This window comes from Microtus oregoni, unplaced genomic scaffold (assembly GCF_018167655.1).
Source record: "Microtus oregoni isolate MIOR12 unplaced genomic scaffold, Mior012 000003F_ref0000135, whole genome shotgun sequence".
NCBI classification, from domain to species: Eukaryota; Metazoa; Chordata; class Mammalia; order Rodentia; family Cricetidae; genus Microtus; species Microtus oregoni.
In genome coordinates, this window is record NW_024543062.1 from 41,563,067 (window position 1) to 41,578,846 (window position 15,780).

Here is a 15,780-nt window from a genome sequence, read left to right on the forward strand (position 1 = left end):
CAGCAGCCACACTGATCAGCTGAGATGTAAAGGTATCCTGAAGCCATTCTCTGAACTCAAGCGTGAACCAACTAGCAGCTATTGTCTGGCCTGTGTCTTAAACAGAAGTAGGTACTAAGAACATACATGTGAATAAAATTGTCTTAAAGTCATCCTGCATCAGGAATGCACAAAACCATCCCTTTCAAACAATTCATGATGATTAAACAGATAAAAAAGAAAATTGCTTTTGTGGGAGAATTGCCTTTTATTTTCATAAATGAAAAAGAGAGCACACCAAACACCAGGTAAAGAAGCTATGGCTGAAAGAGAAAGGAAAATCGACTTGAACTCATGTCCTTCCCTCCATTCTAGGGACTGTCTTTGTTACATGATTTGACCCAAACTCATCAAGAAGAGGCTTGATGTGGATGTAGAGTTGGAAATCTTTCAATGTTTTTTTTTTTCTTTTTATTTATTTATTTAAAATTTCCACCTCCTCCCATCATCCCATTTCCCTTCCACTCTCCCCCCACTCTTCCTCCCTCTCGCTCTCCAGTCCTAAGAGAAGTCAGGGTGCCCCTGTCCTGTGGGAAGTCCAAGCCCCCCCCTCTTCCATCCAGGTCTCGGAAGGTGTGCATCCAGACTAGGCTCCCAAAAAGCCAGTAATGCAGTAGAATCAAAATCTAGTGTGATTATCATTGGCTTCTCAGTCCGCCCTCATTGTCAGCCACATTCAGAGTCCTGTTTGATCACATGCTCCATCAGTTCCAGTCCAGCTGGCCTTGGTGAGCTCCCATTAGGACGTTCCGCCCCACCCCAGGATGGCACCCACTCACTGATCTGGATGGTTCTCCTCAGCACAGGGACAGGGACTCCTGGAGGTCCAGGGACCCCCGCAGACAAAAGGGCAACTGGAGGGAGTGGACGGTTGTGTAGAACAAAGAAGCTCCTGCAGCAGGAGCTAAAGATGCCCTGCACTCCCTTCCGGCCGGGCAGGCACACACTCACTCCTCTGGGTGGGTAGCCTCAGTGCAGGAGTAGGAACTATTCCTGGGCCAAGGACCTCGCAGACAGGATGTGTGGAACAAAGAAGATCCTGCAGCAGGAGTTGAAGGGGCCATGTGCTCCTTTCCTGGACTGTCCGCCCCGCGCTGGGATGGCACCCACTCACCGGTCTAGATGGTTGTCCTCAGGACAGGGATAGGGACTCCTGGAGGTCCAAGGACCCCACAGACAAAAGCGAAATCTTTCATTTGTAAAACAAGATTAGTCACTACTTGCAAGATTCTCTTGACAATTAAACAAGAATAAATGGTTTGGAAAGAAAGAAATGTTACGAATTCTGGTTTATTTATACATTTCCTTAACTGTGTGTAGGTTTTCTTTTTAGTGACTGCATTTTTTGGAACTGGAAATATAGCTTCTATTAATAGGTAAATTTTTACATTTATTTAGTGTGTGTGTGTGTGTGTGTGTGTGTGTGTGTGTGTGTGTATGCGCGTGTATGCGCGCACCCCCTTGGGCCAAAAGAGTATCAGATATCCTGGAACTGGAGTGACAGGCTGTTGTGAGCCACCTGATGATTTGGGAACTTTAGAAAAGTAACACCTGCTGAACCATCTGTCCGGTCATTTTACCTTGTTTTTATATTCAGTAATATAGTATATTGGAGTATAATATGATAATAAGGAAATTAGCATATAGATCTATTTTGTTTATTCTAGTGTGACTCAGTTTTAGTAAGAGGCAACTTCAGAGAACTACTGAGAATTTTTTTTAAAGAATATTCTTTTAAAGTATGAATTCTAAAATCTTCTTTTTCCTTTATCATTGTCTAGCTTTGACCTTGCCTCTGTGTATTGCTTTCTGACTGTGTTTAGTCCTTTCATGATGGGAGCTCTCATGATGTGGAAGGTTGGTTTTCTAATTTTATTACTTTCATTAAATGTTTTAAAGATTTTGATATTAAGGTTGTGCATTATATTGCATTAAGATTGTAAAGTCACTGTAACAGAGTTTGAGGCCACCCTGGACCCCTGCTTCCAGATAGCATTGATCTCTGCTTTATTCTTAAGACTATTTGACTATAAAAGAATAAGGATTCTGTTAGCTCAAGAAAATCGTATCAGAATTAAAGACTGTAGGAGAACTATAATCAAAACTGTGTCTTGAAGGGGAGGAAGCTTCCTGACTTCATGGTCTCCAACCACAGGGCAGCCACTGTGTTATCATTTTTCCCATGTTCCTAGAATTGATCAGTCCTTTTAACAAATGTCTCATTGAGTATTCTGTTTATTTAGGGTGTCAGGTACTAACTGAGTGCTAACAGTATGAAAGTAATTACATGTTCAGGTTTCTAGAGATAAAGATTCTGGTAGAATATTAGTTGCTTTTCTGTTGCTGTAATAAAATACCCTGATAAAAAGCAAGTTAGGGAAGAAAGGCTCTGTTGAGGCTTACAGTTCTAGAGGGGATTTGGTTCATCATGACAAAGATGGCATAGAAGCAGAAACATAAATCCAGTCTGGTTAGGAAGCAGAGAGATCACATTTCATCTGCACACAGGAATCAGGGAGAACAGGAAGTGGGAGCCAGACTATTAAGTTCTCAGAGCCTGCTCTCAGAGATGTACTTCTTTCTATAGGACTTGACCACCTAAAGGTTCATAACCTTCCAAATGCTCAAATACATGGGTCTGTGGGGAGCATTGCTCATTCAGACCATCATAGTTGTTATACTTACCTGTTTACTAAACTTCTCTTCTGTAGCACTTGGTACATCTTATGTAGATAGTATATATCTCTTTAAATATTCAGATACAGGAATAATAGCTGTTGAAGGTGTATATTTTCTTGGTTGGAGCTTTTGTATTAGAAATGTAATTTGAGAAATGATAAGAAGTCCCAGTCTCTATTCTCTATTGACTTGTTTTAAAATATATTAGGGTTTCCTTAATTATCATCTACATTTTTAGTGAATTTTTGTTTAGTCTGTGGACTATGATACTAATTAAACATAAAAATCAAATTACATTAGTAGATCTTTAATTTCTGTCATAATTCAGTAAGCCGTAGCAACATAATGCGCTTGACAACTGGTGTTGGCTGATGAGTACTGTGGTGAATACCCTCCTGAACTTGGTTGTGTTCATATGTCCTTTGGAGAAGGATCTTCTAAGTCTTGAACATCATTTCTTTACCATATACCACCCCCAGCTTATGAAATACAGACTTAGTCTTTTGAGAGACATGGGAAGAGTAGGAGACACATATGATTGCATTTCATGGTCTGCCTGTATGAAGTTCTCAAAGAATGAAAAAAGTTTAAAACTTGGTTATTGTAAATTAATACTCCATACATAATAATATTGGGGGTTACATCTCAGATATTCTGCATGTCAGATATTTCATTATGATTTACAGGAGTAGCAAAATTACAGTTATGAAGTAGCAATGAAATACTTTTATGGTTGGAGTTCCCACACCATAAGGAACTGTATTCAAGGGTTGCAACATTAGGAAGGCTAAGAAGGTCTAGATGATGAACTTTCAATTACTATAAAATATTACGTTTTCTGTATATGTTTTCAAATGTACTACACTGAGTATAAGTTCATAATCATAAGTAAAGTAACATTTTTAAACTCAAAAGAGCAATAATAAAATAGATGAGTCGTGTTCACGTGCTGTAGTCATCTAGTGATAAGCGGGTCCACTGATCTGTGTATCACATCAGCAGGCTGCATAGCTGACTAGTTAGGCACACGCTGTCACGTGCTCTTGGAAGCACGAGCATTGTCACGAATCCGTAGAATATGTCAAGTAGGGCAAAATTGTAAAAGATTTTAATTTGGAATTCACATTAATGTTTGCTGTTATTCTTGGTGTATTATTGTTGGTTTTTAAATTATTGTTCACTGTCCCATCTGACAGTTTCACGCTTTATCTCTGTTTTCTCTCGACTGGTATATATAAGTTATTTGAGAGATTGAAAGTCGTTCTGTAAGCAGTAGTATTTGCATGAAACGTGTTTCAGGGACTTGTTACCAATGACATCATTTGTTGTTCTTGGAAACAGATTTTAATTCCCTTTGTTCTTGTGATGTGTGCTTTTGAAGCAGTTCAGATAACTACCCAGCTGTCATCAAAGGGGTAAGAAAAATGCTTAAGAAGTCCTGGGTTCCCCATTGTTTATAAATGAAGATATGTCATGTGATTGCTATTAAAAGTGTGTGACACAAATTATTTTAAAATTCAGAAGTTTTCTATTTTTAGATTTCAGTTATCATTAGAGGAAATTGACTAATTAGGGCCTCTAGCAGACAAATATTCTTTTTCTGCAGTAAAACATTAGAATCTTATTCAAGCTACTGAAGATTCTCTCTAGAAAAACATAAATTTTAAATGCTGTAATTAATTATTTGTTTGTTAAAGGTATAATGGTTTTTACAAAAAATGAAGGGCTACTGTTGCAATTTCTTTTGGCTTATTTCTTAAAAACATATTAAACACATTTGTTAACATTATTTTATTTTATATGGGTTCACATTAACTTTACTGTATATCAATAATTTGCAAAAATACACATTGAGAAATGTGTGAGAAGGGTTCTGAGTTTTGAGATATTTCTCTAGCAGTTAGTCTTCAGCATTCAAGATTGTGAAAGAGAAGTTGTTAACCAAGTATTTACTTTTTTAACCCATAAAATTACCTCATCAGCACAGAGATTCTCTCAAAAGACTTATAAATAGCACTTTTATAAGTGAATCAAGCTGGCACAGTCAATACTAAAAGGATAAATGGTATTAACATAAATTTGCATGTTTCCTTGATGAGCCTAAGGTAGAACTCAGTTTAGCTTTCTAGTATGTATACATCATAATTCTTTTCAAGATTTCCTTCTACTGTTTAGCAATAATGAAAATCTTATTTCTAGTCCAAAAGAAAATAATCTTTCCAGATATTTACATGAGTTTAATTGTGAAGACATGTTCTCCTTATCAGCAATAAAGCCTGTTGAGTAACATAGCACGTGCTTTCCTGCATCTCTGCTAGCAGATAAATTTTCAGGAGGAATTTTAATTAAGCTTTGTATGCGAACAGTGGGCAGTGAGGTAAAAGCAGAAATCTGACTGACATGTGTGACTGTATACATGTATTTGTGTGCCTGTGTGTGGTAATTCTGTCTCGAGTCTAATGCAATGAAGTCCCAAGAGGCAGAGGTAGCAATATCAAAGTCTTAAGAACACAAAACAAAACAAAACAAAAATTTCTCTTTTCACCCTTAAGCCGTTGAAAGACTTGACATTTTTTTCCCTGTGTCAGAGCTCCTTGTGTTTAATATGCCATCCATTCAACTCAGTGATTCCATTTTCCTATTGACAGGTAGATTTGAATCTCTCAATCTCTCTCTCTCTCTCTCTCTCTCTCTCTCTCTCTCTCTCTCTCTCTCCTAACCCATCATGGAAGCCAGGCTACAGCTTTCCTCATTGTTTATTTGCTCCTTAGCTCTTGTTCATGTCTTGCCCTCCTGTCTCTGTCTTCACAGAGGCATTTTGTTTCTGTTGTTAATATCTTAGAGTTTTTAAGTCTGAGGCATAAAGAGGACTTTGTTTACATTCTGGTTCTTTCTTATACCCACACTGCCAAGACTTAAGTTGAATGTAGCACACCAAGGTGCAGGTTCTACCTGCATATTTTCTTACCCACTCCATAAACTATGTATTAGATAAAGTAAGGTAGAAAAGCCATATTAGCATTATTCTATTTTATATGACTTAAAACGAATTTTTCCGGTTGTCATTTATGTGTCTTGTCCCTCAGTCTCCGTAACTGAACTCATCATAAAACCTTGTACATTTTGGGTAGTGGTCTCGTTTTATCTTCCTCAGTTACCTGAGGACACTGTTCACAGTTGGGGCCTAACGAATTTGAAAGGTGTGCCTATTACATTATGTGTTTTTTTTCCTTTATTTTTCAGCCTTTTCCTCGTTGTTCTTGTCATATCAGACATCATGGCTTTGGTAAGGCACTTACTTGCATCAGTACTTCAGCTCTTGAAACCAAGTTTGTTTCTGTTTAATTGGGAGAAGTCTGAATGCATTTCTGTACATGAAATCTATATACTGAGTTTTAAGTCATGGCAGTCTGCACAGATATATTACTTTTTGTATTGCTAATGAAACTTTTTAAGCTGTCAAATTCTTTTCTTGTTACTTGATTTATTTAGACTGTTATTTTATACTTGCTCTTTGTATGTGAAATGAGCCTCTCATAGATTAACAGAAGAAGCCAGCTTCAGCTTCACTCATTTCAATACTGACTTCTGGTTCTCCAAGGTTAAAAAAGAGAAAACAGAAGTGAAGAAAGGAAAAATGAAATACAGCTTTATCGACTGGGGAATGTTATCAGTTAATAGCTATAATCAATGGATTCTAAGAACTCATAGATAATCTCATATATCATTCCTATACACACAATTAGATTTGATAATTCTCTAGAAGCCGTCACTGAGCTCGATGAATCCTGTTATATTTTCAGTTCTAGTTTGTGACAGCGAGATCATACAAATAAGTCACCCAAAGGAATTTCTGTTTGAGTGGAATGGAGAGTTCTCCTGCTTCCTTCTAGTGGAGTGAGAGCAGCCTTATCCCTCAGCACAGAGTGTGACAATACACATGGAACATTGCCAGCCTGGGCTCTTCTTTCCTTTTTAGTGGGTATTGGTCAACAGGGCGCACGTGACTGATCATTAGTCCCCAGTTCTTTCAAGAGAAGAGATCATATCATGTGGCCCAAATTTCCCCTCATAAATCATATTATTAGACTGGTAACCAGTGCCACTGGCAAAATGCTTCGTTAGCCATTCCAAGGCCTACAAACCACCTCCCAGTAGCTGAGAGCTATGCCTCTTTTAAGGTATGATTCATACCTGACTATATATCTGCTAAGTAATTTCTCAAATCTGATTGCTGCCTCCTTGATCTAGATGAGAACTTTTTGTGTTTTGTTCAAATTAATAGTTAGTATATTTCTCAAATTGATCACACATGATGATAGAACAAAATCAACATTTACAAAATGACGAATAGGCAAGAATAGATGAGAATTAAATGATTCTGCTTGAGTTTGTGTGAAGAATCAGGTCACTTGGTTTAAGTCACCAAACTGTTTCTGACCCAGGTTTTTTGACTGGCTTAATTTTATATCCCTCCTTCCTTGTTTTCCTTAAACCAGCATCACTTTGAACCTATGAACTTGATCTGGGTGGGTTCTTGGTATTTAGTAGATTATTCCTTTTGTCCAAAAACAACTTCCTCATTGCCTCTCCGATTATGTCTTTAGCTGATTCTTGCTTTTCACTTAGATTTCACTTTCCTCTGTTCTGTATTTCTCAATGCACGCACACAAGCATTTACACACCTAATAATTTGAATCATCATGAGATGATGTGTCTTGTGAGCAGATTACTTTTAGACCCTTTCAGTGACTATTATTAATTCATAGTAGATAGCATCACTAAATGTTTGTTGACCAGATGCTGTGACTTCAGTTGAATCTTGGGCATTTTTAATATTTTTATTAGAGTTGGGTGGTTTTATTTCTTATTATTCACAAACATCACTTTGTATTCATTTTATTGAATTTTATTTCCATTTGTGGCATTTGGGCTATTGCTTATTTTAATACAAGCAGAAATAGCAGTTTAGGGTATATTCTTGTGGATTCTGGGTAGAAAATGATGTGTGAAATACTCATCCCTAAGACAACTTTGTTTATAGATTGAAATTAAATAGTCTTTGTTTTTAATGGAGTAATATTGTATTATCTTTTACAGCATTTTTTCTTCTTGGTCAAGGATTCTGGCAGCTGGCTTGATATTGGAACCAGGTATTGTATATAGTCTCACTATATGGGTGCTGGTATGACTTCAGACAACTACAGGAAGTAGCATAGATTTTGAGGCTCTGAGATGAGACACCTTGGCAGGTATTTTCATGGGGTGCTATGGGAGAGAAGGAAGGATGTTTAATCTGGAGAGAACTGGGCAGCAGAAAGATATGACAGACCCATGAATCTGTATTCTCAAAGTAGCTCTCAGATGTCCTCATGTGCTCGTATAACCTCACAATCACTTCAGACTGCACTGTGAACTTTATGTATTGGTTGAGATTCCATGTCATCACTATCTACCTTGTAGAAGCTCTAAGGGGACCCTGTAACATACTGTCATTTAAAGCATAATCTGAGCAACTTTCCTCTCTTTCCAGTGATCTGTTCAAGTTCTTCTTCCTGAGAAGAAGAAAGCAAAGTTGATCCTCTCACCTTTCTACCCCTCAAAATAGATTCTGAGACAGAATATGCTTTTATAAACCATTGTATTTCATTTAGTTAATATTTAGTCGCACTTTGAGCTTCTGGGAATTTGTGGTTTTATGTAAGACTGTGCATTAGACATTTCTCTCAAAGCTTCCGGCTTGTATCTGCTTCTCTAGATACATTGGATGCCCTCAGACCTGGGATCTGATGTCAATCTACATATTCATCTGGGCCTAATGGCAGCTTCTAATGCATATATGAGCAACACTAATTGAACTTAGTGGGTCATGAAAAGAAAGGCAATTTGAATTTAGGAGAAAGAGATGGGGAGAAGAGAAGATTAGAAGGAGGGAAATGTGGATAAATATGATCATATCTCATTGTATACAAATATGGAAAGATTAAAAAAGCCTGGCATAGTAACATATGTCTGTAATCTCAACAGTGGGGTGGCAGAGCATGAAGATCCCTGGGATTGCTGTACAGCTAATCTTATGGAATCCATATGTTCCAGGTTCTGTGTGAGACTCTGGAGAACAATAGAAAAAGACATTCAGAACCAGCCTCTGACCTCTGCACATACTCACACATATATACACACATACCCACATGTACATTAACATGTGCACATGCATACCACATACACAGAGACAGTCACCAGGAGGGTAGATCCACAGCTCTTTGACATGGCCACTAAATTTCTAGGTATTTATCTAAGAGAAGGAAAAATGTACACAGAATGATTGATTTGTATAGGAATTTTTATAGCAACTTCATTCATACCAAACTGTGTTTGTGAGCACATGAATGGATAAATAGATCCTGCTGCATCTGAACAGTAGACAGCTACTTGTCGTGAATACAAATGAATGACGGCCTTATAGACAGTTCTTAGAACTGCAGTGAGTGAAAGTAACAAGATAGGTAGGGGTATACAGTGTGTTGTTTTCACTTATATAAAATTCCAGTTTATAGTTCTAGAATGCTAATCAATAGTTGTGGAGGTCGGAGGAATGTGGGGTTGCACGGAAGAGCAAGTGGGAGCTTCTGTGGGGATGGACATCATCCAGATGTCTTGACAAGGGTGATGGTCACCTGGGTGTGCCGTTTGTTAAAACTCAGCTCACTGGGCACTTAAAATTGTTCTATTTTTTTTACATCGAACTCTACCTCAAACTCAACTGATAAAAAAAAAAACAGCTAAGACGTCTATCTGAAATGGAGATGAGCATGATATAATCTAAGTTAAATCTCATTGGTGGTCAAGAAACAGAAGCATACGATGCTAATTCATGCTAGGGAGCTTACTGCCTTCTAGAAAATCTACAGAGAGAACTGGAGCTGCTTTTAGAAGTGAGAAAGAAGGAATGAGATCTTTGCTGTCCACTGGGCTTTCTCTTGTTCTGCTTCCTGCTACTCCATTTCCTGCTGGAAATGAAACAGAGAGTGCTTAGCTGGCAGTGGTCAGGAAGCAGGGATCTGTGTTTGCACCACTCTTTGAAGCTTGATTAGAAAGGGAAGAGGACATAGGTGCAGCATTTGTACAGGGATACCTTCACACCTCTATGTTAGGGGATTGTATTTTCATTTCATATAGTAAGGGATGTGAGCAATACTATAGTTGGAAAGAGTGAACATCCCTGAGTTCATCCAATCAGATCATCCTATTAGAGGAAGTTTCTGAAGGCAGTTTGAGGATTCCAGGTGGTACGCAGAGATATACCTGTAACTCTAAAGGGTTGTGCATTGCAATTCATACCCCATCTACCCAAAGGTGGTCATTTGGAATGTGGATCCTCAAAGGCAGATAATGACTGTTCAGAAACCAGGAGTCTAGCACAGACCAAGGAAAAACAACAAAACACTCACACTGGAGTAGGAAGTCCAGGACATCAGTCAGAGGATTGCCCCGAGTCACACTTCACCAAAATAGACGAGACTCGTATTATGCTCTATCGTATTATTTGCACTATCTCCCTAAAGGTTATTTCAGGTAATTTTCATCCTAACACAGAGAAGTTTTACCTTACCCAGCAGATGTATTTGCTTTCTCCACCTGGCTCTGCCACCCAGGGGAAGTTTCAATTAGTTCATGTTACAGGGCCCATAAGTAGTTGAGCTTAGTGGTAGCCTTTCACTGGTTGAGACTGGATTTCTCACTGCCCCCTCTCTGAGTTAGAGAATTTTCCAGAGGGTGTGTTGTATAACAAGATAAACCTTTTTTTACAAAACCAAAGTAAACAAAAATAGGACTTTGAGTAGCTGTGGTGGCCGATCCAGCTACTGAAGACCCCGTGATGTGAAGATGCAGGTCTGGCACCAGTTTCCCCAAACCTGGGGGGAGTGGAAGGAGGCTGCAGATGCTAGCTCCATGTTAGGACACTTGTTGCGTGTACAAAGCTTGCTTCACGCCCCAGGGCTCTTTGGGAAAAGGGGCTTTGTGCCTAATGCTGTTTGTAATTTACAGAAGGATCATTCACTGTGAAGTTTTGAATTATGTATATTAGGGGTGTGGACAGGAGAGAACAACATATCTGGATCATACAGTGATGCTTGTTTTAGTCTGGAGGAACCTCTGTACTGATTTCCTTAATGACCATATTAAATTATATTTCAATTAACAGTATATAGAGAAGCCTTTTCCCTCATATCCTTGATTGATTTATTTATTTATCTATTTGCTTATTTATTTACGTCATCTCAATGAAAAGTGGCTAGGAGAGAATCTCAGTGCCGTTTTGATTGGCATCTCCCTAATGGCCAGTGTTGCTGAGTAGTTACCACAGATTGTTCTTTTGAGCTGGCATTGCAGTTCACTTGCCTATTTGCTGATTGCATTACTTGTTCTTTTGGTGTTGATTGCTGATTTCTTTTTGTGTTCCGGATATTAATACTCTTCTGGCAGAAGAGGTACTGAGAATTTTCTCCCACTCTGTAGGCTTTGTCTTTATTCTCTTCTTTCCTATGCTTTGCAGAAGCTTTTGAATTTGCTGCAAGCCTATTTGTTGATTTTTGCATAATATTTCCTGAGCTTTGCAGTCCTATTTAGGAGTCCTTCTCTCTGCCTAAAGCCAGCATTTTCTGTTGATAATGTCAGAGTTCCAGGTCTTGCATTAAAGTCTTTCACCTATTTGGAGTTAACTTTTGTCCAGAATAAGAGAGAGATTTAGCTTAAGTTTTCTGCATCAGGATATCTGGTTCCATTTGTTTAAAGACTCAGTCAAAACATGGTCCAGTGGAGTCCGAGAGGGAACTGAGTTCTTTTGAGAAAACGCCAAGAGAACAAGACAACAGTCTTGTAACCTTAGTTTCTATAAAAACAATCTAGCCAAGTGGTGGTGGCACATGCCTTAATCCCAGCACTCAGGAGGCAGAGGCAGGCAGATGTCTGTTAGTTTAAGGCTATCCTGGTTAGGATAGCAAGAGCTGTTACACAGAGAGATACTATCTGGGCTGGGGAGGGGACAACACAGAATTGTTCTTGGAATATATTTTCTTTTTATTATTTTTTGTTTTTATTGACCTCTACATTTTTCTCTCCTCCCCTCCCTACCTTTTTCCTCCCTTTCAACCCTCTCCCAAGGTCCCCATGCTTCCAATTTACTCAGGAGATCTTGTCTTTTTCTACTTCCCATGTAGATTAGATCTATGTATGTCTCTCATTGTCATCTAGGTTCTCTGGGATTGTGATTTGTGAAATGGTTTTCTTTTCTTTATGTTTAAAAAACACTTATGAGTGAGTACTTGTGATAACTGTCTTTCTGTGTCTGGGTTACCTCACTCAAAATGATGTTTTCTAGCTCCATCCATTTTCCTGTAAAATTCAAGATGTCATTTTTTTTCTGCTGTGTAGTACTCAATTGTGTAAATGTACCACATCTTCTTTATTCATTCTTCGGCAGAGGGGCATTGAGGTTGTTTCCAAGTTCTGGCTATGACAAACAATGCTGCTTATGAACATAGTTCAGCACATATCCTTGTGGCACAATTGAGCATCCTTTAGATATATACCCAAAAGTGGTATTACTGGGTCTTGAGGAAGGTTGTTTCCTAATTTTCTGAGAAATCGCCACACTGACATACAAAGGGGCTGTACCAGCTTGCATTCCCACCAGCAATGCAGGAGTGTTCACTTTTCCTTACAACCTCTCCAGCATAAGTTGTCATCAGTGTTTTTGATCTTGGCCATTCTGAACAGATGCAGGATGGAATCTCAGAGTTGTTTTGATTTGCATTTCTCTGATGACTAAGGATGTTGAACATTTCCTTAAGTGTCTTTCAGCCATTTTAGATTCCTCTGTTAAGAGTTTTCTGCTTAGGCCTGTACTCCATTTTTTATGGGATCATGTGTTCTTCTGTTGATCAGTTTCTTAAGTCCTTTGTATATTTTGGAGATCAGACCTCTGTCTGATGTGGGGTTAGTGAAGATCTTTTCCCATTCTGTAGGCTGTCGTTTTGTCTTGTTGACCATGTCCTTTGCTTTACAGCTTCAAGAGGTCCCATTTATTAATTGTTTCTCTCAGTGTCTGTGCTGCTGGAGTTATATTTAGGAAGTGGTCTCTTGTGTCAATGTGTTCAAATGTTCTTCCCACTTTCTCTTCTATAAGGTTTGATATAATTTTAACACATTAAATAATGATTTGTCTCATGACATTTTCATAGTGTACATTTTGATCATATTCACACCCCCACTGTCCTCTCTTAGCCCCTTCCATTCCCACTTAAGATAGAATATATTTAAAGTTATGATCCAAATATATTTGGAGTTAGGCGAACAAAGTCAGAATCAATTTGATTGAGCTGAAATTGGTTCTCCCTGATAATGGTGTTCATTTGATTTTTTTCTTATGCACACTGTTGTTTTGCCACATTAAAATACAAATGACAACTTAAGTATTTAGCAGAAGGAAAACTCATAGTCCTGTTCAATCACCTTTGACTATCCAAAATTTGATCATCATAAAATAATCTCCACTCTTAGAGTGACTATCAAATCATATTCAAATGATTCACAACATTTCTTGCCCTAGTACCTCTAAAATATGTGACCAGTTTTTGTTGCTCATCGCCTTCATGGAAAAGAATGCAATCAAGCTTTTATCCTTCATTTGGTGGGTTGAAAAGACTATAAGGCAAATCCTGGATGCTGTTCTACCACATACACTTCTGCCTCCTCACTACACACACACACACACACACACACACACACACACACACACACACCTGCACAATAGCTGATTTCAATGACAGCATTGTGGTAGAGAGAGACTGGAAATGGCTAAAATCATTTGAAGTTGATGTTTACAGTTGTTTTAATACTGCTAATGCCTAGAATATGGGACTTGATTGACTCGGAATATCCCTGCCAGTTGCCTGATGGTGCAGTTGTGTGGACAATGAGCTTCACTTCTGCTTCCTGCCAATGGTGTTAGCTTGAGCAAGCAGCAAGTCTGCCATTCCAGGCCATAGGAAGGCTAGTGATCCATGGAATGAATCAATTTTATAGATCGGCTTTTCATTAGACTACAAGATGGAACACTTAACTGTTTACATTTTTCGTAAGAGATCCTGTTTAATTTGATATTTTGAACTAAGAATCTGATAGCAGATTTTAACGAAACTACAATATGGTGACATGAACTCCCCTTTTGTTCTCATTCCCTCATCTTCTAACTGTGCTCTTTTCTTTTATTGTAGGATAATTTGCATATCATAATATTCATCAATCTTAAAGCTTTAAGTTAAATGACTGCTATAAATAATTTAAATTATCAAATTTTGGAGTTCTGCAACTGATCAGGATATAGTTTCTTTAAACATTTGCATCACTGTAACATCCCCTTGAGGCCTCATACAGTCCTCTCTCTTCCCATAAACCTTCCCAGACAATGATAGTCTGCTTCGGTCTTCATGGGTTTATATTAGGTCTAGATGTTTCTATAAGCAGAACAATGAAATGTTGTTATCTCTGAATTCTTCCACTTTGTTTATTTTTGCATTCTTTTATACTGTTACCTACCAATACTTTGTTCTTTTCTTTGCTGAAGAGTGTTCCGCTATACTAACATACCATGTTCTGTTGTCTTTCATAGAACACCCTTGTTATAAGAACATCATAGTCCTCATAGGTTTTTGTTTTGTTTTGTTCTTAATATACTTGTCTCCCAATCTATTTGCCTGATTACCTTTAGAACTAGGTCAAGTTGAGCTTCCTCAGATTCTATCCTTAAGGCCCAATGCTGGGCAATTTGTACTTCCTCCCTTACCCAGCTTGTCTCTGACAACAAAGGAGAGTCCCTGGCCTGGGCAGCACACATTTTACAGCAGGAAGAAGTTGTATCCAATATATCTAGCTTACTGGGTTTAAGGTTTCAATTTTGTAAACAGATACAGGTTTTTAAATGTCCTGTAAGGATGCAGAAACCCTGTGTATTTGAGGATGTCCACATTAACTGTCAGCCTTTAAGTTCCATGGCTAATGCCTGGAAATTATAAGAACAAATAATGTATCAGAAACTTATCACAAAAAGCACCAGAAGCATTAGAAAGTTTCCTACTGTTTTAATGACTCAGTGAAAAATGCTGTTCAAAATGGTGTCATACATTCCTTTTTTCTTAATATGCAAATACATCCAGGGCTTTTTAAAGGAAATGTAGTAGAGAGTGAGTTTAGAGAATAGAGGGTTGGTAGCATATATGGCCAGATGGTACTGAGGAATTAAGAATTTATCCCAAATTCAAGGGAAAATGGTGAACTACTGGGTAATTTGATTTATTCCAAGTTTTTGACTCACTAACCACACAATAGAAGATATACTCTAGGTCAAGAGCAGGAATACAGTTAGGAAGCTGTTATGGAGTTCAGAGAACACAGAACACTAAGACTTTGACAGTGTAGCCTAGAGTAGCAATTCAGAAGATGACAAGAGGCTAGACTTAAGAGACTGGGAGAATTGGCTGATTCCTAGATGGAATAGAAATAGGATTCGTGAATAAGTCCTGTTTTCAGTGGTGAATGGAGATGTACTTTCTGAAGTAGGGTATAGGAGATGAGTAGCTAGATTTCAGGTATAGCCCCAGGGGACCCTGAGAAAGTTGAGATAATGGCCAAGTCCTTGGAAAACTAGTTGTAGCATTTGTTGTCCAGTCTCAGAACTGTTCCCATGCAGAGGGATCAGTACGTATGTCACCTGTCTTGTAGTTTTTCTAGGTTCCTTTCTTTATTTCTATAGCCAAGGTTTTCAGTAGGTCTCCCCAATGAAACCTGATCTTCATCAAACTTGAAGGAATTCACAGTCTTTTGTTTTCTATGGATTCTCTCTTCCCCAAAGTAATATATTTAATGAATTCCATTTTAAAGTTAAGACACACCTAAAGTATCTAGACTGGTTTAACTCAGCAGTCCCTTTTACAATCCAGTGTCTCTTAGCAATTGTCATTCACTTATCAGCATTCAAAAAATTCAGACTCAACACAACAC

General features: G+C 38.2%; 1 protein-coding gene across 1 annotated transcript in view; it reads left to right on the plus strand.

Moving 5' to 3' along the window:
* The window catches only part of Pign (phosphatidylinositol glycan anchor biosynthesis class N), a 120,599-nt gene that overhangs the window by 86,670 nt on the left and 18,149 nt on the right, over window positions 1-15,780 (plus strand). Inside the window, exons 25-29 of the mRNA XM_041647478.1 lie at window positions 1,360-1,415; window positions 1,821-1,896; window positions 4,060-4,133; window positions 5,962-6,004; window positions 7,819-7,871. Coding sequence (XP_041503412.1) covers window positions 1,360-1,415; window positions 1,821-1,896; window positions 4,060-4,133; window positions 5,962-6,004; window positions 7,819-7,871 — 302 coding nt within the window. The remainder of the gene's footprint in view (window positions 1-1,359; window positions 1,416-1,820; window positions 1,897-4,059; window positions 4,134-5,961; window positions 6,005-7,818; window positions 7,872-15,780) is intronic.